Genomic DNA, 27292 nt, shown 5'->3' with positions numbered 1-27292 from the left:
AAGCCCTGTATGAAGAAGTGTGCCCTAGCTTTCTCAGGGGTGCAGAGCCTCTCTGCCCTGTTCATGCCCTCCAACTCCCAGACATTCCCCCCCATATAAACACACATGCACTAGCCCCCATCAAACTCAGCCATCCCACTGGCATCTTTGAGGCCCTTCTCATCTAAGGATTCCCTCAGCTCCTCACTCCTTCTGCTTTTTAAGAGCTACCAAGGGATGTCCCAGCCATGTGGGCGAAGTGCCAATATAAGACACTTCACCAAGCCCTGGACCACAGCCTAGATCTGTCACTACTCTGAGTAACTTTGGGTCCGGTGGGAGAGACAGATGGTCCAGGGAGCTGAAGGCTGGGATGAAGGGATGAGCAAAGCTCAGCTGTAGAGGCACCAAAGAAGCAGCTGTTACTCTGTCTAGGCTGGGACAGGGGAGGGGCCCCAGGGAGCAAGGAGCTGGAGCAGGCAGGCAGAGCTCTTGAGAGAAGGAGCAACTGGTGGGTAAGGGGGCCGGGGTTTGTGGGACATGAGGCGGGGTGGATGGACAGAGAGAAGCCACATGCTAGGGGCACCACAGCAGGGGGAATCAGAAGGCCTGAGTTCAAGTCCCAGTTTCTCGTTTATTAGCTTTGCGAACAGGGGCGAGTCACTGGACCTCTCTGAGCAGTTTCCTCATCTGTAAAATGGGCATGTTAATACCCTCTTCCTCATACAATCGTGATACTGGATGGGAGGTCCTAGGTGCAGGACCTGGCCCATGGTAAGCAGTCAGTAGGTAGGTGCTCAGTAAGGGGGAATCATGTAGGATGTGTAAGCACAGGCACCACAGTAGTTAGAAGTCCAGGCTGGAGTCTAATAGACCTGGGGTTCAAGTCCCAGCTTCCCCACCTAGTAGATGCATGACCTCAGGTAAGTTCATAACCTCCTTGAGCCTCAATGTCTTCACTTCTAAAACAGGGTAATTAGCAACTATCGTAGCACCTAAGGTTGTGGTAGGAGTTAAATGAAGCACCGTTTATACAGGGACACCTGGCACATAATCAGCATTACCTGCCTTCCACCTCAGGGCCTCTAACTTGCTGGAAGCATTTTCCATCAAAGAATGGGAATGAACACAAGAGCCTGGTGTGCACTCAAAAAAATGTCTTATATTCCTTTTCTCGTTTAATCCTTCCAACAACTGAGTGAGGTAGGTACAGTTATTGCCACCCATTTTACAGATGAGGAAGCTGAGGTGGAGAGAGGTTAAGACCCCCAGCTAGTAAGTGATGGAGCTGGGATTCATAGCTCTCTGCCTCCAAACTGCTATGCTCCAACCTCTGTAAAGAGCCATCCTGACCCCAGAAGCCAGGGCCAAGCTAGGCTCATGCAGTAGATCTTTGCAGTCTGAAAAAATGCCAGCCAAAGTTTAGGGGTTATCGTTACTTCACCTCTCCAGGGTAGGGAGCAGGCAGCATCAGGGCCTTCAGTTAGCCCTTCTGTCCCAGTCTGAGGGGAACTGCCATACAGGGACCTTGGAGGGTGGGGCAGGGGAAGGGAGGCCAGAACTCAGAGCAAAAAAGCTCAAGCAGAGCCTAACCCAGTGAAGTGATTTCCTGGGCCCTAGAAAATTGGGCTCCCGTGGAGATCTGGAAGGAGAGGTTAGTGGTAAAAAGCATGAACTCAGCCTGAGTCTGATTCCTACATAGTTAGTATGCTCTTGGGCACGTTTCTTAACCTCTCTGCGCCTCAGTTTCCCCATCTGTAAAAGGGGAGTGATAATAATAGCACCTATCTCATAAAACTGCTGTGAAGACTAAGTAAGTTAATATTTTCACAGTACGTATCAGTATTTATTATTATTTTTATTTCTATCCTTATTCCTTAGAGGCTAGGGTGGGGGGCTTCAGGATGTCCCTTTAGCTCCAGCTCCGTCAACTCGATAGTGAGAAGAATACCTGCCCTGCGTTCTTCTCAGCTTGTTGTGAGACTCAGAGGCAATAACTAGTGGGAAGCAACTTCTAGACTGTAGAATTCAGGATAAACAGAAGGGAGTGGTGTTGTCACTGTTATTAGTAATGACTATAATTATTATGGAAATTAGTCAGCGGGCCCCAGAGGCATCTTATCAGCTCCCCCTGTGCTTTGTGAGTGGGGCTCCGGGTAGGTTCTGAGGCTGTCATATGCAGAGGTGAGGCAGGCTGGTGAGGAAGGGGGAGCACAGGGAGAGCAGAGGCCACGTACAGAGGCGAGCAGGGCTGATGCCAGCCTAGCCATCGCAGCATCCCCAATGGCCTGACAGCACTGAAGAGCACTTTTCAAGGGAGTGTTAGCAGAAAAAGCCAGCGGCAGCCAGACCTTCCTCAGTGGACCTCAGCTGGGGGAAAGGACTGGAGCCTCTTCCCTCGCCAGCATACGGCCAGGCGCAGTTTCAGGCAGCCTGGTCCATCAAGGCCACCGGCCCTGGCAGGACCTTGTTAAACCCAATTCCCTACCATTGATGAGCCTATTAATCCTAGCGTGTTGCCATTTTTAATAACATCATAACCATTTATTAGTGTCGTAAGATAATTAGTCTTCTCGCTAGCTCGTGGAGAGCATGGTAAAGGCATGGCAATATTATTACTTCCTTATTAGTGATCTGAATGTAGGCATAAAAATGATGAATGCCCACCTTTGCAGGAATCTGTCCCTCGAGGTCCATTTGGGCCCCCTGGGTGGAGCCTCTGACCAGAAGTCCTTTCCTGACGCTCTCTACACCCCTCTGTCCCATGCTACTTGACCTTCCTAGGAGCCAGGGTGTGGAGGAGGACAGGTACCTGGAGAATGCACCACGCTCCTGCTGGCACCCTCACCTTCCCCAGGTGGCCTCTGACCCTGGGGGCCACAAATGTGATGAGAACAGTGACTCTCAATCCACCCTTCACCCCTCCCTCTTCCACATTGTTGCTCTCTCCATTTTGACTGCCTGCTTTCTTTTATTTCTCCTCACTCAGAAGGCTTCTATTCACATCCATGGCTTAAATTACTCCCATGTGTTTTTATGACTCTGGAGTCCAATAGAAATAGGTTCAAATTCCAGGTCTAGCACATTTTAGCTGACAGTGGGAAAGTTATGCAGCTTCTCCGGCCTCCATTTCCGCATCTATGACATGGGGATAATGAAAGAACTTCCTGCTCAGGGTTCATGGGAAGATTAAATGAGATACAGCACCAAAAGTGCTTAGCAGAGTGCCTGGCCAGCAGTAGGTGCTGAGTACACAGGAGCTGGCCTGCTCGTCAGTGCCTTCTCCAGGGCAGCCCTCCCGTCCCAAGTGTGTATCTGTATGGACGTGCTTGCAGTGGGAGAGATGGACCCCTAGCCGGGGTCATCCTGGTGGCCTGGGATCTACATCTTGCCCCCCTGAGTCCACATAGGCAGCCTCAGGGAACTGACAGAGACAGAGGGGACACTGGGGAGTGCTACTTCTTCAGAGGGGAAAGAATGACATGCTAGGGGCTACCCACAGCCACTCCTTGTCTCTATTTTGCTTCATACGCCGTCTTCGTCCAGCCCCCGTCTCTGAGTCAGGGAGACCTCCCAATCCAGCCATGCGTATTACAGAGAAAGTGGCATAGCTCGGAGTGTCCGTTTCCTCTGTCTGACTCTTCTTCCAGACAGTGAGTGCCTGAATGGACCGGACTTAACACACATGTGACAGGCATCTGGGAGAGAGCACATGGACCTTCTCACCTTCCCCAGGACATGGCAGTGGGGTTATGATTTTTTGGCTTCCAGCCAGAGCATGCATGGGGAGAGTCTGGGTATCATAGACATGTCCCCATCGCTCACTGGATCCCCTGTCTCCAACCAGGAACCAGATCATAGTTCTGGCCTGCATACATTGCTGTTAAGAGTGGAACCTAACCACCATTTGTGCAGCTGGGGAAGACTGTGCCCAAGCCACCTACTTCAAGTGGTTGTACCAGTGCACTTGGAATCAAGGCATGCTGGGAGTTCACTTGGGGGTGGGGCAGGATCCTGGATGGAGCAGGGCAGGCTGGAGGCAGCCAGGTTGGCCAGAGTAGTGACTGGGGTGCTCTGGGGAAGCTCAGGATGTCTCCAGGATCTGTCTGAGGAGGACCAGAGAAGCAGGTGGGGGATGGAGGGAGGATTTGGGGTCATGTTGAAATTCACTGCAGAACTGTCAGCTGCCAAGATTTAGCAAGTGGAGACCAGCCTGGGGTAAGGCCTGGAAAGAGCCTAGCAGGGGGTCAGGCTCCAGACACACAGGTGTACGAGAGCAGTATAGCTTTAGGGCTGAAGGGAGTATTGGGTGGGAAACCGAGGTTGGTAGGGGCAAACTCTGCTGCTGAGGGCTGCCCACTGGCACAGCCATTCAACAAACCTTTACTAAGCACTGTCTGAGCCTGGGCTCCTAGAGAGCTGAGCAGGGCAGAAGCTCATATACCATTACTTAATTAGCATGCATGGTGCCAGGCAGAGTGGGACCAAGAGAAGTGGAGCAGGAAGGAGGGGAAGCCCATGCAAGGACACGTAATCGAGCTGGTCACCACTGAGTGTGACTAATTGCTCAGTCCATGAGTCTGCACCCCAGAAAAGGCTCACAAAGTGTGTTTCTGTACGATCCCTCGGGATGCGGGGAGAAAGGGGAACAATTTCCCTCCCTGGCTCCTGATTGCCATGCATTTCTGGGTTTGACACAGTGGGCGTGGGAGCCAATCAGGAGCCTGAAGCAGTGTCCGCAGGAAAGCCCCAGAGTGGAGGGAGAGAGCAGAGCAGGCAGGAGGCGAGATGCTGTTGGTTGTGCCTGTGTGAGGCCAGTAGGAGCCAGAGGGCCAGATATGGAGCATGAGAGGTATCTGAGCCCAGCACCAGTGACGTGCTAGGCTAGGGGAGTGATCAGGGTTCAAGCAGCAGGATCCAGCCTCTGTGGAGAGTCTGGAAAAAGACTGGCAGAGGTCAGGACCTAGGCAAACTGGCTTCAGGGAAAATGGGGGTGCTGAACAGGCAAACTGAGACCAGAGCTCAGCCCACTAGGTTGGGGTAAGGAGAGATCAAGACCCTTGTGGGTACTTCAGTACTCATTCTCCAAACAAAATTTTATTGAGCCCCTACTTTGTGCTAAGGAGTCCCTGGGGGGTGCGATTGATTACAGGCAGTCCCCGGGTTACGAGTGTCCGAACTATGTACAACCAATAGTTACAAGCCAACCTCCTTTAGCCTATCATGTTAAAAAGTTGAGGTGCATGCAGTGGTTCGTAATAACAAACAGGCACTATTTTGTATCAAAACATTACTATTATTATTGCTGTATGATTATGTTAAAGATGTTTTAGAGTATCTGGAAGTCTTTTTTAATGTTTTATGCATAGAGACATACACTATATAGTATATACTAAGACAGACATTTGACTAACTGACATTAAATACAAACCATACCTAACTGTTCTGACTTACATACAAATTTGACTTAAAGACAGATTTGCGAATGGGACTTGTTCATAATCTGGAGACTGCTGTACGCACTCAACTACTAACTGAAAGGTTGGAGGTTTGAACCTACCCAGTGGTGCCTCAGAAGAAAGGCCTGGCAATCTGCTTCCAAAATGTCACAGCCTTGAAATTTTTTTACTTTGTGCTGATTGAACCCAGGGTTTGCATTAGTTCCTAGAGATACAGCAGTGAGTGAGACAAGTATAATCCCAACCCTCTCAGAGTTTATATCCTAACAGAGGGTCTGGATATTTAACAATGATTTGCAAATAAAAATGCAGTTGTGGGAAGGGCACTGAGGGGCAGTACCAGGGACTATGCAGTATGTAACCTAACCTAGTCTGTCGGAGAAGGCCTCATGCCTCCAGCTCCCTTAGCCTCAGCTAGAGCAGCCCCTGGTAGACTGATACCACCGTCAGGGACCTATTGGGTGGGGATGAGAACTTCTGGTGAGAGGAAATGGGTCCTGGGATGCATCTATCCCTGGGCACTGTGCCTGTGAAGCAGGGTGCACCTGCCAATTCTTCCTGAAAGAGAGGCACAGGAGGGCCTGCTGGGGCTCGGGAATCGGGCAGTTCTCTCAGCCCTGAAAGGCTGCTGTCAGCTCAGGAAGCCGACGTGTGAATCACGGGTGTTGGTAACTGACCCATCAGTTGGGATTTACCGTTTCATCTCTATTCCGATGTGTGGGTTGTTCAAGATGTTGGTTTATTAGGTTAATGTCCTGGGCCTTTCAAAGGGCACAGTGTTTTTTTAAGCTTGTGCGCTGGTGAGTCATCAACAGACACCGCCTGTGACTTGGTTTACCCTCTTGAAAACTACCATGCGCTCAGCCAGCTGGCTCTCAGGACATGCTCAGTGGGTGTCTCTTCATCCTCATTCATTCATTCATTTCCAAAATCCCCACTGAGGGCCTACTGTGTACCAAGCACTGTGCTACACATGGGGAATGCAACAGTGAAAAGAAATGGGCTCAGGCCCTGCTCTCATGAATTTAGGGTCCAGTGGGGGAGAGAGACCCAAAGAATCACCCAATACCTCTAAAATCACAACCATGATCAGTGCGAGGAGCAAAAACTATCCAGAGCTATGAGAGCAATCACCAGGGACCTGCATTCACCTGAGGATGTTGTCTGTGGGAGTGCCATTTGAACTGAGGTCTGAAGGAGAAGTAGGCATTAGCTAGACAAAGAGTCTAGGAGGGAAGGGGTTCCAGGTGCAGAAAACTGTGTGTGCAAAGGCCCTGAGGTGAGACAAAGCATGGCTGGGAGGGACTGAAAGAAGGCTACTGGGCAGAGAGCAAGGCAGGACATGATGCTAGGTAAGGCTAGAGAGGCAGGCAGGGGTAGATCTGTTTTCCAGCATGGTAGCCACCAGTGACACGTGGTTATTTAAATTTAAACTTTAGTTCATTGAAATTATAAATTTAATCCCCTATCCATACTAACCACATCTCAAGTGGTCAATAGCCACTTGTGGTTGGTGGTTACCATATTAGACAGCACAGACACAGGGCATTTCTTTCATCGCAGAAAGTTCTTCTGCACAGCACTGGGCTGGATCTTGTACAGCTTAGCATCCTGTGGTAAGAATGTTTTGTCCTGTGGGTATCCCTAACATGTTTCAAGCAGCAATGGGGGCAAGGAAAGATTCTAGCTAGAGAAACATCACTTCAGGAAAAGTGTAGAAAGCAAATTCCCTGGATACCACATACCAGAGATGTGAGCAGAAATCCAGCAGACAGAGCCCCAGGGATAAGTCCTCCAGGTGTGGCAGGAGTGAGACTTTCCTTCTGCTGTGGAAGCAGAAGGAATGGGGCCCTGGGGAAAGTGGGGACATGTTAGCATGTTCCTGCTGCCATGAGGCTCCCAAGCCAGACCAGGCGGTGTAAAGCATATGCACCCAGGCTGCTGGGGAAGCTCCAGTGGCAGCCATGGTCAGAAGCCAAAGTCAAGTTTAGGTCTCTGGAAATGCAACCCTAGGCTCAGGAAAGGGCAGGGCTGGCCCCAGTCATAAGAATGGGACAGGTGGTGGGGGTGGGGCCTGCAGCAGAGATGTAAGGGGCTCCATGCATCCTGCACAGAGTCTAAGTACATGGCTTATATGGGAAAGTGGTAAAATGTTGGGCTTTGAAGTCACCGTGAACTGGGTTCAAGAACTAGTTCAGCCACTCACCAGCTTGAATAAATCTTCTAGCCTAACTGAGCTGCAGCATCCTTGTCTGGAATATGCTGACAATGTTTACTGCCTCATGGGGCTACTGGGAGGATGGCATAAGACAATATACATAGCACACTTAGTGATGCTTGGCATGTGAGAGTCATCCGTTAATGATACCATTAGCCGTTGCCGCCAAGCACATTCCAGCTCATAGAGGCCCTATAGGACAGAGTAGAACTGCCCCATAGGGTTTCCAAGGCTGTAATCTTTATGGAAGCAGATTGCCACATCTTTCTCCCACAGAGCAGCTGGTGGGTTCGAACCTCCAACCTTTCAATTCAGCCGAGCACTTAACCACTGCACCACCAGGGCTCCTCCATTAATGATGTTGTCGTTATTGTTAGGTGCCATCGAGTCAGTTCCAACTAATAGTGACCCTGTGTACAACAGAACAAAACCCTACCCAGTCCTGCACCATCCTCACAGTCATCCTTATGCTTGAGCCCATTGTTGCAGCCACTGTGTCAGTCCATCTCGTTGAAGGTCTTCCTCTTTTTTGCTGACCCTCCACTTTACCAAGCGTGATGTCCTTCTCCAGGGATTGATCCCTCCTGATAACATGTCCAAAGTATGTGAGATGAATTCTCACCATTGATGATAAACCCGTTGCCGTCGAGTGGATTCCCACTCATAGCAACCCCATAGAGTTTCCAAGGAGCGCCTGGTGGATTTGAACTGCCGACATTTTGGTTAGCAGCCATAGCACTTAACCACTACACCACCAGGGTTTCCTAGTGATCCTTATTATTTTAACTATAGCAGTTAACTATAACTATGGGCAAGCAGGTGGTCCTGGGAGATCACAACTAGGAAGCAGAGCACAGAGGTGGAGAATTTGGTGGAGACCATACTAGGGAATCCAAGTAGGCAGCTGCCAACAGGGACACCAGACACAGGTAGCTGGTTTCCAGGGAGCAATCTGGGGCTTAGGGGGCAGATCTTAGTACCTGGGGAGAGCTCCACCTGACATCGCTGACAAGTTGCCAGAACTGAGACCCTGGTCACAGCCCTATTCTTACAGCCTGATAGGAAGCTGCCCAGGTGTCACTTTAGGGTACAGGGCCAGGGTCCAACCAGTGACCAGAGTAGCTAGATTGTTGTTTTTGTCATTGTTAGCTGCCACTGAGTCAGCCCCCAATTTGTGGTGACCCCATGCACCACAGAACAAAACACTGCCGGGTCCTGCGCCATCCTTATAATCATTTGTGGATAGGATCACTGTGATCCACAGGATTTTCCTTAGGTGAATTTCAGAAGTAGAACTCCAGGCCTTTCTTCCTAGTCCATCTTAGTCTGGAAGCTTCACTGAAGCCTGTTCAGCATTATAGCAACACACAAGCCTCCACTGACAGGTGGGTGGCGGCTGCGCATGAGGTGCTTTGGATGAGAATGCAACCCAGGCCTGCTGCACGGGAGGTGAAAATTCCGCCACTGAACTACCACTGCCCTCTATTGAGGCACAAAACACAGAGCTAGACCTGGTTGAGTAATTCTTGCCTTCAGTCCTGGGAGCTGGGAACACAGTAGAGCAGGAGGGGCCAAGTGACCTCATGCAGGGATGGAGGGGAGTAGGACGAGGCTGGAGCCTGGTGGGTCCTGGCAGATTCTTGGTAACTGGAAAGTTGCTTAAGGGGATGAAATAATGTCCTATGAGAGCAGTCCTTCCTGGGTCCAGAGGTTTATAAAAGGTCCAGAAAGGTCCTTGATGAGGTCAACAGGTCACCCATCAGACCAGTGAATGTGTTGGACAGGTCAGAGGTTTGGTTCGTTCAGGGTCATGATTACTGTCAATACCAGAGCAAAGACCAAGGAGCTTCTCTGAGCCTCAGTTTCCCTGTATAAAAAAACATGGCATTGGAACAGATGTTCTCAAAGGTCTCACGTCCAGCTCTGACATCCTATGATTTTATGAATCATCCTCAAAGAAAACTTCCACAAGTGGGAAAAGCCTGCCAAGATTGGGCCTTTCATTCTGAGTAATGAACTGAAACAGCTAAGGCTTGACATCTGTTCCAATCTTTCAACGGAAGTTGGACAAAATAATGCCTTTTTCAGGGAAATCATAACCAATGGTGAAATGGAGTTTTTTCCTGCCTAAACCAAAAATGAAGTGGAGAACTCTAGTCTTCCTGAAGCCCGAGGGAGCGCACACATCAAAACCCCACCTGCACGTTGACCAGTTGCCTTGCTGCTGTAGACGTAGAATGCCGTAGACACTCGCCCCACCTAGAACCTTATTATAGCCAGAGAGCGGGAAGGCTGGAGGGAGATTCTGGGGCCCCTGAGAGGGCCCGGGGGAAGAAAGGTGGGCCTGTGGCCCTGTGGTTGGCTTCCTTGCCAGCCCCTGGAACATTTCGGAACAGGCATTAACTACGAACACCTAGATTCACTGCCACCAACTCTCTCATCCAACTTGCCGTCAAACACCAAAGAAAGATTCATCTCCATTGACTTAGAGATTCTCCCAAGAAGCCACTCCAGACCCCAGAGGCAATTTTCAGAGACCAGTTCCAAATGCGTTCTGAGCAAAACTCAGAATTTTAGAGTCAGAACAAAAACCAACCCTGTTGCAGTCAAGTTGAATTCTGACTTGCATTTTACAGAGTAGAACTGCCCCATAGGGTTTTCTGGGCTGTAATCTTTATGGAAGCAGATCGCCAGTCCTTTCTTTTGTGGCGCTGCTGGGTGGGTTCGAACCACCAACCTTTAGCCTAGGCCAGGGCACTTTCCACCACAGCCCCAGATGGCCCCATGCCCTGCAGCCTGGCAGTCCCCACCCTCTCCACCCCATTTCTAGACTCTCCCTCCCACAGGAAGACGAGCTTCAAACCACTAGGAGTCCAGAGGGAGATGAAAGGGTCCTAGACTTAGTGAGAAAGCAGGGAGAACTGCCTGCCACTCACTCAACCTGAGCTTCGGTGACCACAGAGCAGAGATGGGGAAACTCCGGATCTTCTGGAAAGAGGCTTGCTGAGTTTCTGAGATCAAGGAACGGGCTGGGCTTCTCATCATGGTTTCCAGCTTTCCTGACACAGATTCTTCCCTCAGCAGTTCTCGATTCGGGGAAATGGTGACTTGCGCACTGAACATTTGTGAGCTTCATGGGGAGGGAACGACAGGGAAAGGATCCAATTTGCAGGGATTCAAAATTCTGGTTTGGGGGTCTGTGTCAAAAATTTCCCTTCCTGTAGCTGTGCCCAGTTTTGATGGCAGAGGAAGAAGGACAGGGCTAGTGGTGCCTTCTGGCTCACTGCAGCCCTCCGACCCATAACCTAGCCTGGGTGAGGGCCACAGGCCAGACCCTTCCTGCCCACTCCCTCAGGGATGGTAGGCTGAGACGGAAGATGACTTAGGACTGCTGACTCTCAGCCTTTCTTTAGCTCTTGAGAGGGCTTGGCATTCCTCCAGATGAGAGGCTGACAAAGAGAGTGGTCTGGTGGTCTCCATGCTCCTAGGGATAAACTCTAATTCCCAACCTGGCCTTCAAAGCCTTGGAGGACCTGGCCCCAGCTTCATCACCATGGCCAAGCCTTGCCCTTGCTCTCTGCTAACCTCAGTGCACTGCTGTCAATTAGTTTCCTATTCCAGAACTTTGTACCCACTCTTTGTTTTCTCCTGCCCTCCCTCCCATTCTCCCTCCCCAGCTTTGCCTTGTTTTTCTGATTTCTTTGGATTTCAACTCAAATATTCCTTCCTCTGGGAATTCTTCCCTGGCCCATAGACCTCAGAGCTCCCCGTTGTTTTCCACCATAGTGCTCACTACAGTTGTAAGGACAAGGTTATTTGGTGGGCGTTTCATGAGGGAAGAAAGCATGTCTGTGTGGCTGAGTTCTATATCCCTAGTGCCCAGCAGATCTCATAAAACTTTGAATGAATGAGTGAATAGATGGATAGAGCTGGACCGAGCTAATGTGTGGCTGCCTAGAGGCTGTTGCCTTGGGAGGCGATCTCAGAAGCAGAGCCCCCCATTGGCAAAAGGATCTGTAGCCCCAGCCTCCCATTCTGTTCTGAGCCATCTGAGGAAGGGAATGATAACCTAGTTCACACTCTGAGGAGTAAATATCCACAGAAGCCCAAGGGGCAGCCTCTCAGAGAGGACCATTACTAACAATGTTATAGAGACTAATAGGGGGCTTGGAAATGGTGAAAGAAGCCACGAATCAGCTGCAGCCCCATCCGTGCTCAGGAACTCACAGGTGAGTAGGCTGATAAGATCCGCACTCACGCGGCTGCGTTTACTGCTATTCAGGCTGAGCAGGTTAGTGCCTTGCCATGAGCGAAGCAAGCTTGTGGAAGTTTAGAATTGGAGATTATCCGGGAGGGCTGCATGGAAGAAGTAGCATGGTGCAAAGGAATATGGAAGGTGATAAGAGTTGGACAACGGGGAGAGGGCATTCTAACCAGGAAGCAGTGTGTGCAGAGAATGCAGGTGAAGGGCGAGCAGTTTAATGGGGCCTCATGTAGGAGGAGAACAGTGAGGTGAGGCTGGGAACATGGGATGGGATTTGAGATGTTTAATCATAGAAAGCTCAGACCCCAGAGATAGAACTTTAATTATACTCCTCATTAAAATCGTGATAGACTAAAATTTAACATATGAGCCTTCCTAACCTTAGCCACCACGCCCCCGCCGCCACCAACCTGCCAAAGAAGCCTCTGTCTTTGCCTGTTCAGTTTCTTCCCTACCCTGCCTCTCCGAAGATGATATTATCCTTCCCTGACTGGTGGTTTGGACTTTTAGGATATAAAGACTATCAAGAATGGGGTGAAGCAGTTAAGAAGTAGATGGGAATGGAAAGCAGGTTTAATAAGGGTTGTTGTGGATTTTGTGTCCCTTTCATGATGTTTGAAAGACACAAATAAGGAAAATGCACTATTTGTAAAATATTGTAGGTTGCTGGACTGCATTTATTTGACAAAGCGTCCTTTTGAGAATGGACCACCTGGGTTGCAGCTTTAGTAGGGTTCCATTCTCTGCATGTTTTATACCAGTGTTGACTTCTTCAAGTCCGTGAACTCTTGGAGAACAGAGGTTAAGTCTGATTTATCACTGTTCCCCAGCACTCTGGACATTGGCCTGGTACAGGAGGACAGTTAGTAAACATTGACACTGACGGGTAGTTAGGTGATCTGTGGTTCAGGCACCTGACTCCACTTCATGACCTCATCCCTCCTCCACCAAGAGTCAGTGTTATATTCCCTGCTAGTCTAAGGCTTTGATCATCTTCTGTCTGTCTGTCTGTCTGTCTGTCTCTTTCACTGCAGAAGGCAGATCTGGCCGTGGCCCCCCTGACCATCACCCATGTCCGAGAGAAGGCCATCGACTTCTCCAAGCCCTTCATGACGCTTGGTGTGAGCATCCTGTATCGCAAGCCCAACGGCACCAACCCCAGTGTCTTCTCCTTCCTCAACCCCCTGTCTCCAGACATCTGGATGTACGTGCTCCTCGCCTACCTGGGTGTCAGCTGTGTCCTCTTTGTCATTGCCAGGTAAGGGCGATGCCTTGGTTGGAGATCTGACCCAGGGTTGAGGGTTTAGGAAGCCAGACAAGTCCCCACATCCTTAGGCCTTGGCACAGAGGTCCTAAGGCTCAAATCCCTTCATATCGCTCAAGGAGCATTCCATACCCACCCCAGGCTTGGCTCACCCTGTCTTCACCCTGGTCTGTGTTTATGATTCTGAGATGAGCAGTTAAATTCCAGGACCCATTAGCACGCTCAGAGAAGTTAAGTCTTTGCCCAAAGCTGCACCGTCTCTAGCTGGGCACCTGGTGCGGCAGGCTTAGGTGCATTTACATTTTATTGATGGGCCCAGTGGGTGACTTAAAACTTGGAAAACAGCCTGAGTCCATCAAACCCATGACGGTAGGGGGAACCCCACCAGATGCCATCAAGTCAACTCTGATTCATGACAACCTTGTGTGTGTCAGAGTAGAACTGTGCCCCATATGGTTTTCACTGGCTGATTTTCAAAAGTAGATCTCCAGGCCTTTCTTCCAAGATGCATCTGGGTAGACTTGAACCACCAACCTTTTGGCTAGCAGCTGAGTGTATTAATTGTTTGCACCACCAGGGAGTCCTTATCGGAGGTGATAGTGGTCCATAAACTCACACATATGCACACATGCAGAAACATGGCACACACATACATACCCATGTGTCTTTGAACACATGCAAGCAACATGCTTAATACATTTGGTTGTTCACATGAAGTAGGAGGTCACTAGGGGACAGGTTTATTTCAGTGTTTAGAGAGTACCTCGTGTTTGCCAAGCACTGTGTTTTACACTTTACAGCCATTAATAACCCTCACAGCCTCTCAGGAAGGGGAGAAATCTGAGACTCAGAAAGACTCAGTACTGCCAAGGTCACACAAGCAATGCGTGGCATATTCAGCATTTGAACTGAGGTCACCGAGTGTTTCATCTGTGAACTACCTCTTTGGCCGCCTGGACATCTGCCCTCTGTCCCTGACCCTGGCCCCAAATTGGCGCTGGCTTGGGTCAGTTCCCCCACCCCCTTCACGGCTGCACCCTCTGCTCCCTCCCTCCAGGCTCCAGCCCCAGCCCCTGCCCTGGTTCTTTTTTCTCTAAATCCTAATGAGGTGCCAAGAAAGACTTCTCTGGAAAGGCAATTTGAGATCCAAGGACTTGGTGTTTCAGCCTTTTTTTCTTCCACTTTTCAAAGCCTTTTCCCCACCCTTTCTCTCCCTACTCCCACACTGAGGGAGACCAAAGGGAAAGATGTGAGAGATAAAATTGCCCTGCCTGAGAAGCCTTTTGCTGCCGGCCTGGTGCTGGCGTGTCCACCTTGCCTCGTGGGCCCAGCCACCGCAGCTGAGCCGGCCGCGGAGAGGCCCTCATTACGCCTCTTGTCTCTAATGGTCCAACAAGCCTTTGAAAGCCAGGAGCCACTCTCGGAGCTCTCACCATAATTTAGCAGCTCCAGCCAGCCTCAGCTCCCCACCCCCTCGGAGCTACTTCAGCTCTGCCCACTGGACCTGTTTCCCCTTCCCCCGCCGATTCAGATTCCTGTCCTTTAATCAGCAGGCAGCAGTGACCAAGATGTGTTCCACCCCTGCTTCTTGGCTAGCAAGGCAGGAGCCCCTTCCCACGTTAATCTGGGGAGATTTTCTGGAAGAAAGGAGATTTCTGGAGCTGCTGGAATGACACAGGACATGTAAGGAGAGTGTAGGGCTGAAGACATGGGTCTTGGCCACAGAGCCATGACCAGCATCATTGTACAGTTGTCACATTGCACTGTACTCACACAATGTGATTCACAGCCATCCTGTCAAATCCTTACAACAGTCCTGTGAGGTAGGTATAATTATTCCCATTTTAGAGAAGCAGAAACTGAGGCTCAGCAAAACTAAGTCATTGACCAAAGTCGAAAAGTTTTTTCTTGGTAGAGCTGGGCTTCAAACCTAGACCTGACCAACTTCCATTCAGAGGTGGCAAACGCAGGTGCCTACAGGGACCAGGCAGGCAGCATAGGGTGTGAAGCAGGTTAAGCCATAGGCCATAGGGAGTGGTAAGGACTGCAGCAAACAGGAGAGCACATACCCTGGCTAACAGGGGAAGCCACAATTCGGCTCCAACAAATGGTGCTATAGAAATGCAGGCCTAGTGTTGCCAGAGTTTCTGATTTTTAGAAAGACACTCATATTTTTATGTGGCATCTCATGGTTTTTATATATGGCCATTAATTTTATTTTTTACAACACTCTCAGGGTCAAGCACAACTATCTGTAAGGTGGATGTGGCCCTCTGGTCCCCCCTATGTGCCACGTGCCCCTTGCTTGTAGTCCATGCTTGCTGCTGGAGATCTGGACACAGCTGCCCATACCCCAAGAGATGGGGTCTGTCAAGGGTGGGCAGGTCCACAGCCTCTCATCTCCATGCTATTGACTATATTACCTCTTCCTTGTGGTATTTTAGTGCCTGTGACCAGCATGTGTCCCTAAGTGGTACAAATGGTTTTGCTTGGTCGTTAATTGAAAGGGTGGAGGTCCGAGTCCACTCAGAGGCATGTTGGAAGAAAGGCCTGGCAATCTACGTACAAAAAATGGGCTATTGAAAACTTCATGGATCACAGTTCTACTCTGACACACATGGGGTCACCGTGAGTCAAGAACGACTCCATGACAACCAGTTTGTGGTCATTTCCTTTGAAAATTCCCATCTGGGTTTGAAACTTCACTTTGGAATTTCCCGTCTCTTCCTACCTGGAGGATCTTTCAGCTTCATGAGAATGAAATCCTTCTCACATGAGCATTGGTGATCAATGCATAATTTTTAAAAAGCTTTTAGGAGAGAGATGGAAAAGAGAAGTTATAATATCACACCTCATGGGCCACCAACAAAACCAAACCCAGTGCCATCGAAAGGGCGCCAGTCTTAAAAACAAACAAAAAACAAACAACCCCATTAAACATATGTCCCCTTCCAGGTCTCTTGTCTCACCCCTGACCCCTCCAGCCGAGGGGTTTTCTCCAGGGTCTCTTCGTCTCTCCACAGTGTCATGCTTCCTCCCAGTTTCTTCAGCCTCACAGGTCCTCAACTAGAACAAAGAGTCCCCCAGTTACCAAGTCTCCTCTTCCATGGAAGGCAGTGGGGGGATTTTAAATAACAATTTTTTTCTCCTGTGACATAAGAGGCCCTGGTGGCGCAGAGCTTAAAGCATTCAGCTGCTAACCAAAAGGTCAGCAGTTCGAACCCACTGGCTGCTCTGCAGGAAAAAGATGTGACAACCTGCTTCCATAACGATTTACAGCCTTGGAAACCCTATGGGACAGTTCTACTCTGTCCTATAGGTCGCTATGAGTCGAAATCAACTCAACAGCAGTGTGTTTTGCATTTTTTGTATTAGTATATTCAAAGAGAAAAATTATACACCACACCATTCTCTCCAGGGGGTGGGTCATGGAGTTCTTTCACTTTCTCATTGTACTCCTCTGTACTGTTTGAATGTTTTATAAAGACTGTGCTTTACTCTTTTCCCATTTTCAGTTTTTTTAATTATACGAGTTATTCAAAAACACATTTTGACTCCCCTCCCCAGAGGTAGTTGTTCTTCACTGCCATCACTGTGGCCCCGATTCATGGCAACCCCACGCACAACAAAACAAAATGCTGCCTGGTCCTGAGCCATCCCCATGATCAGTTATAGATCACACCGTTGCGATCCATAGGGTTTTCACTGTCTGGTTTTCAGTAGATTGCCAGGCCTTTCTCCCTGGTCTGTCTTAGTCTGGAAGTTCTGCTGAAACCTGTTCAGCATCATAGCAACACACAAGCCTCCACTGACAGACAGGGGTGGCTGCACATGAGCTGCACTGACTGGGACTCGAACCTTGGTCTTCTGCATGGAAGGCAAGAATTCTATCACTGAACTACCCAAGAGGAAATACTGTTATTTTTTAAATATGCATCCCTCCAAACCCTTTGGTAGGCATTTACATACAAATGTACATAAAGATGAATGTATTGTATGTCTTTAGGAATGTATTTATATAAATGTGATATTGTTCTTATTCTTATTACTTTTTTAACTGAACAATGTGCGTTGAAGATCTTTTCCTGTTGGTACATCCGGAAGTATCTTGTTCTCTTCTAACAGCTTCGTGATATTTCAAAGTAGGGTTATAGCAGAGTTTATTTAATCATTCCTCTATTGAAGGACATTTAGGTTGTTCCCAGTTTTTTTGCTATTACAAACAATGCTTTGATAAACACCCTGCGCATTTCTCCTTGTGCGCACGTACGAGTGTTTTCTCTAGGATGGATAATGAGAGACAGAATTGCTAGGTTGAAGGGCATGTGCACTTTAATTTTTGCAGATACTGCTGAATTACTTTTATAACTAGAAAAGGGCACTAACAATAAAGAACCAGAAAAAATGGCCCTGATTTCCCATTCCTTGCTTCCCCAGCAGAACAATGAGGAAATTGATGCTAAAGTGGTTGGCACATAAATGTTTGCTAATTCACAATCCCCTGTGGCGTGGACATCCCTTCCCTCCCATCTCCTTGCAGTTCAGCCTCACTGCTACCCTCTTCCTGCTGCAGGTTCAGCCCTTATGAATGGTACGACGCTCACCCCTGCAACCCCGGCTCCGAGGTGGTGGAAAACAACTTCACTCTGCTCAACAGCTTCTGGTTCGGGATGGGGTCCCTCATGCAGCAAGGTATATACCCTCTCTTGGGGCCTCCTCTCCCCAGGGACCCTTCAGCATCTATGGAATCAACAGAGCCATCCCACTCCCCAGTGGTAGCCGGCTGGGCCATTGGAGATAACTGGAATATGCAGAATGGCCTGGCTATGCCCAGGTGCTGACCCTCCACCACTGCCCTGACTGGGCTTGGCTCAAGGTCAGAGGCTAAAGCAGATAAGCCACTCCTCACCTGTGGCATGCAAGGTTCATCCCCAGCACCTGCTGCTCCAGCTATGGTGGACATAAAGCATCCTGCTTGCTGGGGCTGATCCCGCAAATGGTCTCACCACCATAGAATCTAGCTGAGCAACGTTGGGCTGTGGATAGGGGGAGACTGGAGGCAGGGAGGCTGGGTGGGGAGGCCATTGCAGGAATGAGATGATGAGGCCTGAACTGTGGCCATGTCCATGGGGTTGGACAGAGATGGCCTAAGAGACCTTCAGGATGTAGCATGGGAAGAACTCATGGCCACCTGGCCGTGGGGAGTCTGGGGTCAGAGGGCCATGGCTGATGTGGAGACTTCAGCCTGAGTACATCAGCGATGGGATGACAGAAGGACACCATCTCTTACATTGCTGGAGTACAGGCCAGCGTACAGCAGCCTGGCCCGGGATGGTGTCCCACCCTTTGGAAATATCTGTAGCTGCTCAAATGTCTCAGAAGGCAGAGTATGCTCTACCTGTAAGAAGTGTGATGTAGAGATGGCATGGGGCTGGAGGGCAGGCACAGGGAGAGAGAGGGTCCCCAGCCAGGAAAACCCCCGACAAGGAGAACCCTTCCTGGCTCTGCTGGCTGGGAGCCTTGTGCGCATTGCCTCTACCTATGGAGTCAGCATCCAGAGCCTTTCACTGCCTTATCTCAGGGAATTGGGGACCACGAAAGTTTCTGCCTGTGTTAGGGTCCTACTGAGGGGAAGTGGGTGAACTAGGGGGTGAGAAGAAGAGCTCCAAGGGGCAAAGGAAACTCCTCGTGCCTCACTCATCTATGTGCATCCTCAGGCCTCAGCACACACTGTGGTCCTCAGTAGATATCCATCAGCAAATGCCGAATGAACGACTGATATCCCAACGTGTCCTGAGTGCCTGCCCTATGCCAAGCCCTATTCTATGGCCCCACCACCATAGAATCTAGCTGAGTAAAATTCAGCTGTGGATGGGGGGTAGGGAGGAGACAGGAGGCAAGGAGGCTCAGGGGGAGGCCACTGCAGGAATGAGATGATGAGGCCTGAACTGGCATATACCCATGGGGGTGGAGGGACAGAGATGGACTGAGAACTTCAGGAGGAAGGTGAGTGAGGAGGAGAGGGAGAGAGAAGTCTGGCCCACATTGCAACCCCAGAGACCACTCAGCCAGGGCAGAGGCAGGAGCTGGGGAACGTCCGGCAGAGCCTGGCAGAACTCACCAAGCCAACAGCTAAAACAAGTGATTCTCCCTTTGGGGGAGCAGCTCAAGCCCTAGCTTGGGGCAATCAGGCAGGTGAGGTGGGGGGGTGTGGGAGTGGCTGGTTGGGGAGGGGAGACTGAGGCACCTGGGTGGTCTCCAGCAGCTGGGAAGTGACAGGCAGCTTTCAAGGGAAGTGCTCGTTCTCTCCCTGCTATTAATGAGTGTCCTTTTGAAGCCTTGCCTTGCTTCTTTGTCCATCATCTGTGTTTGGTGACAGTTGGGAGAGACCTGGAAGCCCCGCGATGCAGTAGTAGCTACTCGTCTTCCACCACCTGCTGCTATTCAAGGCGCTGGCCCCTGATACATTCCCCACACGATTTTGATTAGAAGGGAGAAAAATAGTTATGTATTTGAAAAACTCTCCCTGGAGTGATTTCTTTGAGGAAAAAAAAAAATCATCCATATCAAAGCAAGCGTTTTTTAGATGGCAGGTCCAAATATTCTGGAAGGTTCAGGAGTCACTTACTATTTAAATCTCTTGAAAGCCACCTAGTTAATTACTTCAGTTAGAAGGTTTCCTCTACATTAATGCTCCACACCCAAGGTCAGGGAGGAAGAGTAATATATTTTGGCGAAGAACTTCAAAAAAATGTTGATTTTCTCCTCCTGCAAAACACCACATAGCAATCTCATATTTGTACACCACTTGTATTTCCAACGCAGTTTTTCCTCACATTATCTCATTGCAGCGTTGCAGTATTTGTGTGAGGCTAGGACAGAGGAAGGGCGATTCTCCTTCTCTGCAGATGCCCAGAGAGGGGAAGTGTCTGGCACAAGATCACACAGAGTTAGGAGCAAGATTCCCTGAAAAACCCAGGGCTTCTGACTCCCAGGTGTGCTTAACCTGGGACGGCACAGGTGGTCTGTGAATACGCCTCAGAGAGACAGACAAGCCTGTGAAATGTGCACGTGTTGTTCTAGAGCAGCTAATCTTAAATTTTAGCATGCGTCAGAACTACCTGGTGGGCTTATTAAAAACAGATTGTGGGGCACCACCCCCAAAGTTACTGATCCAATAGGTCCTGGGGTAAGGCCCCCAAAATTGCATTTCTAACAAGTCCCCAGGTGATGCTGATGTTCCTGGCCCAGAGACCACACCTTTGAGACCACTATTGTAGGGAGAGGGTCGCCACTTTCATTAGATTGTCAGTGCAGTCTGTGGCCCAGAAGGCTTCAGAAAGCCCTGGTCTGGACCTTGTAAGGGACCACCTTTCTCCTCCCTTCCCACAGGCTCTGAACTGATGCCCAAAGCTCTGTCCACCCGAATCATTGGTGGCATCTGGTGGTTCTTCACACTCATCATCATCTCCTCCTACACGGCCAACCTGGCTGCCTTTCTGACCGTGGAGCGGATGGAATCACCCATCGACTCTGCTGACGACCTGGCCAAGCAAACCAAAATCGAGTATGGGGCTGTCAAGGATGGAGCCACAATGACCTTCTTCAAGGTGAGGCCCTCTCCCTCCAATTGCAGAACAATGAGTTGGCTCTCCCCCTACCTTTGCTGGCTGAAGAGGAAAGGGCATTTCTGTCCTTCCCTAACCACAGAGAGTCAAGGGTCTAGAAATTCCCAGGACTCAGCACCCCCGCCCCCATGTGGGACCAGTTGACCTTAGGGAGCTATGGTGATGTGGGCCAGTCTCAGCACAGATTCTAGAAGCTTCCACACCTGGGACAAGCAGTGTGAATGTGCCATGTTTCCTTAAATCATCAGAGGAGGACAGAGGGAGAGAGAGGGGTGGAGAGGAGGGAAGAAGAAAAGACTGGCCAGGCCCCTAAACAGGCCCTGGGACCAGTGGGCTCCCTGCCCTTGGCTTTGGGTCTCAGCACCATCTACCTCCAAGAAGCCAGCTTGGCCTAAGGGTGAGCACTTTACCACTATGGAGGGCAGAGGGGCCACATCCTCTAAGAGAAGAAGCTTAAAACTCGAACAAGGTTTTAAAAACATTACTTCACACATCACACTCTTGAAATGCTGGTGTCTTCAGATAAAGCCCCTGTCACCTGCCCAAGTTACTGCTGTAATGGGTACCTGGCCATGACTTTGTTGCTCCCTCTTGCTTTGTAAGATGTTGACTCAATTCCACAGCATTTCTTCATCTTCTAGGCCAGAGTACCTGAGGTTGAGGACTCTTGCTGACCCTGAGAACCAGTAGCTATAAATGTTCCTCCAAAAATTAACGTAATATTAACAAGAGCTACCATCACTGAGAGCTCACAGTGGGCTGGTGAGGGGAGCACTGTGCTAAATGTTTGCATTTAATTTTAATGACAAATCCTCTGAGGTAGGTGCTATAGTTATTTCTATTCGACCTGTGTAGAAACTGAGGCTCAGAGGGATTAAGTGGAGCTGGGTGCTGCCTTCCTCCAAAGCACATACTCTACACCAGTGGTTCTCAGACCTGAGCCTGCATGCAAATCACCGGGAGGATTTATTGAAACACAGGTTGCTGGGGCCCACCCTCAGAGTTTCTGGTTCAGTAGGTCTGGGGGTGGGGCCTGAGAATGTATGTTTCTAGCAAGATCCCAGGTGATGCTGGTGCTGCTGGTCCTGGGGCCACAGTTTGAGAACCACGGCTCTGATTATTACTCAGAAATAGTCAAGATACGGGAACTCTATGGCTGCAGGTTCCATTCAGCCATTTATTTGTTTAATTATCAATCAACCCCTCAACAAGTGTGGAAAACTGGGGTTGTTTCCCTTTCCCCTGGACCCTGGTTCCCCACCCCCCAGCCTTTGCCCATTTCCAGGCTAAGCCTCTGAGGGACGGATTGAGCCTCCAGTGGAGGCCTGAGCAAGGAGGAAAGGAAGAGACTGGTGGAATAGCCTTCCACCTCCTGGCACTGAGGCCCTGACAGCACTCTCCCCAGCCCAGTCTCCCTTGCACCCCTCCCTGAGGTTGGAAGCAGCTGCTTAGTGAGGAGGAGGAGAGAGAGAGGAAAGGGCTCCCCTCTTGGATGTCACTGCTACCACCGAGAAGCTGCAAACACAGCCTTGCTAAGGGGTCACCACCATGTATTTCAGTGTATGGGAACAGTAAAAATCGTAGGCACGTTAAGAGCTGTATGGGACTCTGTACGTGTACATGAGTGTGAGCAAATATGCAGCTGCATGTACGTGCAGGTAGCAGTATGTAATACATGCAGATATGCATTTGTGGCTGTAAGTGTATATGCACATATGTGCCCACACAGAAGAGTCACCTCTGTGGGTCATATGTGTATTTGTGCTTGGGCATGGGTGTCTGTACATATATGCACGTGTGTGTGAGAGATAGTGAGCATAGGGGTGCATACATCTCTGTGACTTGGGCATGTGGATACGTGCCTATGATCGTATGCAAGTGCGTGCCAGTGTTCACATGTGTATGTGCGTGCAGCGTGTGTGAGTGCCTCTGCTTGAATGTCCACATGGTGTGCCTAGATAACTGTGAGAGGAGAGGGGGTGGGTCTGCGCGTATGTAATGGCCCATGCATGTGTGTGTAATGGCCCATGCACGTGTGTACACATGTACGTTTGTGTGTGTGTGTGTGTAATTGCCTGTGCATACGTATGTGTATGTAATGGCCCATGTGTATGCGCACACAAACTACTGTGCCTACCCCCACGCTGCAGCCCAGCCCTTCAACTATGCCAGAGCATCCCTCATGCATTACGCATGAGCCCGAGTCTAAGCAGGGCTCCCGATCAAAGGGAAGCGGCATAAATAAGCCCGGTGCAGGCTCATTGCTGCTGATTGGATGCCCTTGCCTCCCTCCATGCTAAGTTGGTCAGATTGGCTTCCAAGAGCCTAGCCCTAGCTCCCCACCGAGCCGCTGTCCTCAGCATCAAGCAGTACCTCCTGCAGCCTGCTCCACCCTCACCTACCTTCCCTGCAACCCGAGCAGCGAGCAGCGAGGAGGGCAGAGGAGGGACACAGCTGCTGCCTCCCAGCTGGGGTGCTGTGCCCAAGGCCCATGCTCACAAGGTCCTGTCGACCAGAAACAGCAACTGCGCATTCCTCTGCAGAGCTAGCTCCACTTTCTTGCCCTTCTGATGGTCAGTCAAGTCTTCTTTATGTCTGACCACATTGTCTCCTGCTTTAATTCAAGCCCTTCTTGCTCTTTCATTGGCAGCAGCAGGGATATGTAGGCAGAGAGGAGACTAAACATGGATGCATTAAGCCACCTTAAATATCGAACTAGAAGCACAACACCCACCCAGAAGGTTCCTGGACGATCAGCCTTCCTTTCCTGCCCCCATTGTCCCCTGTCCTCCATAGTCGGGTTCCTCAACTGGTCATACCTCCTCCCCCGGGCCATGTGGTAGCCTCCATATTAGCCCAGAACATTTAAAGTTAGAGTTGGAAGGAGACCTGAATTCAACCTAGAGAAATGGAGGCCCAGAGGGCTGGGTGATTTGCCCAAGATCACACAGCAGATCAACGGTGGAGCCAGGATGCCAGGTCAGATGTGCAGTCTCCACACTGACAGTGCCCTCCCGGCTGTGCCTCACTGAGGATTCCCTACACCCATGCCAGGATCCTCTCCTGGGGGTGGTGTCTCCCCTGCCCATGAGTGAATATGGTGAGGCCGGCACTAGGACTAAACGAGGTCAGCTCCAGAGGAGTAGCCCTCGGATGTCTAGGAGACATTGCCAAAGTCAACAGTAATATTAACATTCATTTAGCACTTACTGTGTGCCAGGCAGAGTCCCTGGGTGGCACAAACAGTTGAGCACTCAGCCACTAAGCAAAAGTTGATAGTTCGAATCCACCCAGAGGCAGGCACCTTGGAAGAAAGATCTACTTCTGAAAGGTCACAGCCATTGAAAACCTTGAGTGCAGTTCTACTCTAACATGGGCTTGCCATGAGTTAGAATCAACCCAACAGCAACTGACACTGTTCTACGTAGTTTATATGTGTTCACTCATTTCATCTTCATAACAGAACTTGAAGGTTAGGATTATTATTTTCATCTCCATTTTGCATATGACGAAAGCGAGGCTCAGAGAGATTCCTGATTTGCCTACTGTCACATAGCTAGTGAAACGCAGAGCTGGGATTTGAACCCAAGCCATCTGGTTCTAGTGCCCATGTGCTTTGTCACGATGCCCATATTGCCTCTCTAAGGACCCAGCCTCAGTCCTCAGGAGTCACTGGGGAAGAATGAAGCCACAGTTGGCTGAACTATGTCCTCAGCTTACACACAGTACTAGCACATCATACTTGATGTAGATGATGTTGAGGACAGGATCCAAGCAGGTAGTCCCCCTTAGGGTCCCACCATGCAGGGCAGATGAACTCCGTTTCTGTGGTTACCATGTGCTCCTCGTTGGGCTTCAGGCCACCTTAAAAAGCCCCCCCCCGCCCCCCCCCCCCCCCCGCCGGCTGAGAATAGAACAGGAGGGAAGGAACCAATTCCTGTCCAAAGACACAACAGCAGGAAGCAGACATCAGGCTCTCAGGGGCTCCGGATCTCTGGGCCCCGCCCATGCAGCCTGGGAGATGGGTGGCTAGAGGCAGCTCCATCATTCCAAAGGAAATTTCATTTGAAGAGTTGTCAGGGAGCAGCAGACATCACAAACAGCATCTCCTGTGTTGTCCTCGCTCCGTCTTAGAAGATAAAAATTAATTAGGAGATGAAATAGGAAGCCTTTGAAAGCTCCATTTGGCTGTAAAAATATGTAGGCAAAATGGAAAGGAGAACACTGGGGAAGCATGTTCTTGGCGGGGAGGGCCAAGCAGCTTTAAAGGGAGAGGACATCAGAGGACGGTGTCTACCCTACCAAGGATTTAGCCCTGCTAAGGGTGTGGGGAGGATATCACAGGTGGGAGGGACTCTATGTGAGGGATAGCAGCTTAGGAAAGGGGTGGGAGCTGGGGGCTGAGAATTCAGGGTTCCTTGGGCCCCCGAGCATTGTCAGGTCCTTCTCATCCCACAGCCTTTGCCCGGCCCTAACATCTGAGCCAAGAAAGCACTTGAAGACATCATCCAGTCCACCCGCTGCCCCCCAGCTGCACAGAACACCCTGCCCTGAGCTGGAAGCTCTGGGGGGCACTCCCCCAGCTCGCCTTCCCCACCTTTGGAACGAGGGGGCTGCCTCTAGAGTCTGCTGGCTCTCTCAGATAGAGCCTTAGCCCTGTCTTAAGCATAAGCCAGGTGAGAGGACAGAAGTGCAGTGCTCAGGCTGAATCCAGAGTGGTGCAGCCTGGCTCAGTCAAGTAGCATCTGTGTTAAGGTCAGACAGACCAGGATCTGAGTCTTGGTTGTTGTCTCTGCTAGGTGACCTTGGTCAAGTCACTTCATTTCTCTGATCCCCAACTTGCTCACCTGTACAACTCATTACAGGTGAGATACAGATTCCCACCTTGCAAAAATTAGCAAGAGGATTCCATGAGCTCCTGTGGGCACAGTGGGTAGCTCAGTGCCAGGCACACAGTATGCACCTAAGCTGTCTCCTCTGAGCACCCCTGCAGTTAGCTGACCAAGAAGACAGGGAAGCAGATGGGACCCTCTGTCGCCTGCCATCCAGCCCCCTCCTGACATAGAGGGTTCAAGCGGAGCACATTGGAGAGGGGCCAGCCAGTGGGTACCTGGAAAGCCCCCCTTCTTCGACATCCTTCAGGACTGGCCTGCTAGGCTTTGTAGAAGGCACTGGCACCTCCTACCATGGGGTGGCCACCTGTCTGTGCAGAGCTAAACACTTCAGAAAGAGCCTAGGTGTCCAGGGAAAGGAAAAGGGACCCAAAGAGGGCAAGCAGCGGGAGCAGGGATAGGGCCAGTAAGGACCGGAAAGTTACTGAGAGTTACTAAGTTACTGAGAACCTCCCTGTGCCTTAGTTTTCTCATCTGTAAAATGGATATAATAGTGCCCACCTCATAGTTATTCAGCTCATTAATTGAGATAATCCATGTAGACAGTTTAGAATTGTTCTAAGCTGTCTACATGGATTATCTCATTTACTGATCTGAGCGTTACACATATAATAAATGTTAACCGTTTGTGTTGTTTATTATTGCAAACTGGAGGGCTTGTCAGTCCACAGACATATTGGGGACCACACATTGCGTATACACATATTTTTAAATTTGTTCCCAGCGTTTTAAAATTGGGGGAATTTTGCCTTTAAAAGCATTCAGATCTCCAGCTTCTTGAAAATGTGGAAGACCTCACATGGTGGAGATGGCATCCCACAGAGCAGCAATTGTCAAGAGCTGAGAGGCTGCGGGCTCTCTCCAGTTTATCAGATTCCCACCCAGCCTTCTGCACTGATTTATAGTACCCTGCCTGGCCCTGTCAGCATCTGAGTTTTCTACCCCTGAGTACTGAGTCATTTAATTTCCATAGCAGCTCTGCACTATAGAGATTATTATCCTCAATTTCCAGATGAGAAAACTGAGCCTTAAAGAGAATTAAGGAGCCTTGAACAGAAATAAGGAGTCCCGGGGTGGCACAAATGGTTAAGTGCTTGGCTACTCACCGAAAGGCTAGTGGTTCAAACCCACCCAAAAATGCCTCAGAAGAAAGGCCTGGCAATCTGCTTCTGAAAGATCACAGCTATGAAAACCCTACAGAATGCAGTTCCTCTCTGCACACATGGGTGACCCTGAGTCAGAATCAAATTGATGGGAATGGGAAACAGAAGTGATGATGCCAGCCACCGTTACTTCCTAGGCGCCAGGCTCAGTGCTGAGCATTTCACGTGTCTCTTCTCGTTGAATGTTCATGGTAACTCTATGCAGTAGACACTGTTATAGCCCCATTTTACAGATATGGCAAGTGAAATTCATATGTGAAGTCACCTGCCTGTGGTACCAGAAGGAGCTGGCATTTGCACCCAGGCTGGTGTGACACCAGTGCCTAGGCGCATTTCCCCCCCGCAAGTGGAGCTGACCCCTCCCACTGCCTGCACACCCAGTGTGCAGCCCTCAACTCCCAGCTTCCGCTACAGGACCATGTGCA

The 27292-nt window shown here is 50.0% G+C and overlaps 1 protein-coding gene across 15 annotated transcripts in view; it reads left to right on the top strand.

Moving 5' to 3' along the window:
• GRIK3 (glutamate ionotropic receptor kainate type subunit 3) overlaps nt 1–27292 on the top strand; it is a 252729-nt gene that overhangs the window by 211023 nt on the left and 14414 nt on the right. For all 15 annotated transcript variants that reach the window (XM_049878786.1, XM_049878790.1, XM_049878785.1 and 12 more), the window contains 3 exons: nt 12955–13178; nt 17758–17876; nt 20577–20794. In XM_049878786.1, coding sequence (XP_049734743.1) covers nt 12955–13178; nt 17758–17876; nt 20577–20794 — 561 coding nt within the window. The remainder of the gene's footprint in view (nt 1–12954; nt 13179–17757; nt 17877–20576; nt 20795–27292) is intronic.

Source organism: Elephas maximus, chromosome 3 (assembly GCF_024166365.1).
Source record: "Elephas maximus indicus isolate mEleMax1 chromosome 3, mEleMax1 primary haplotype, whole genome shotgun sequence".
NCBI classification, from domain to species: Eukaryota; Metazoa; Chordata; class Mammalia; order Proboscidea; family Elephantidae; genus Elephas; species Elephas maximus.
The sequence above is the reverse complement of the archived record's forward strand: the minus strand, read 5'-3'. Positions and strand labels throughout refer to the sequence as shown.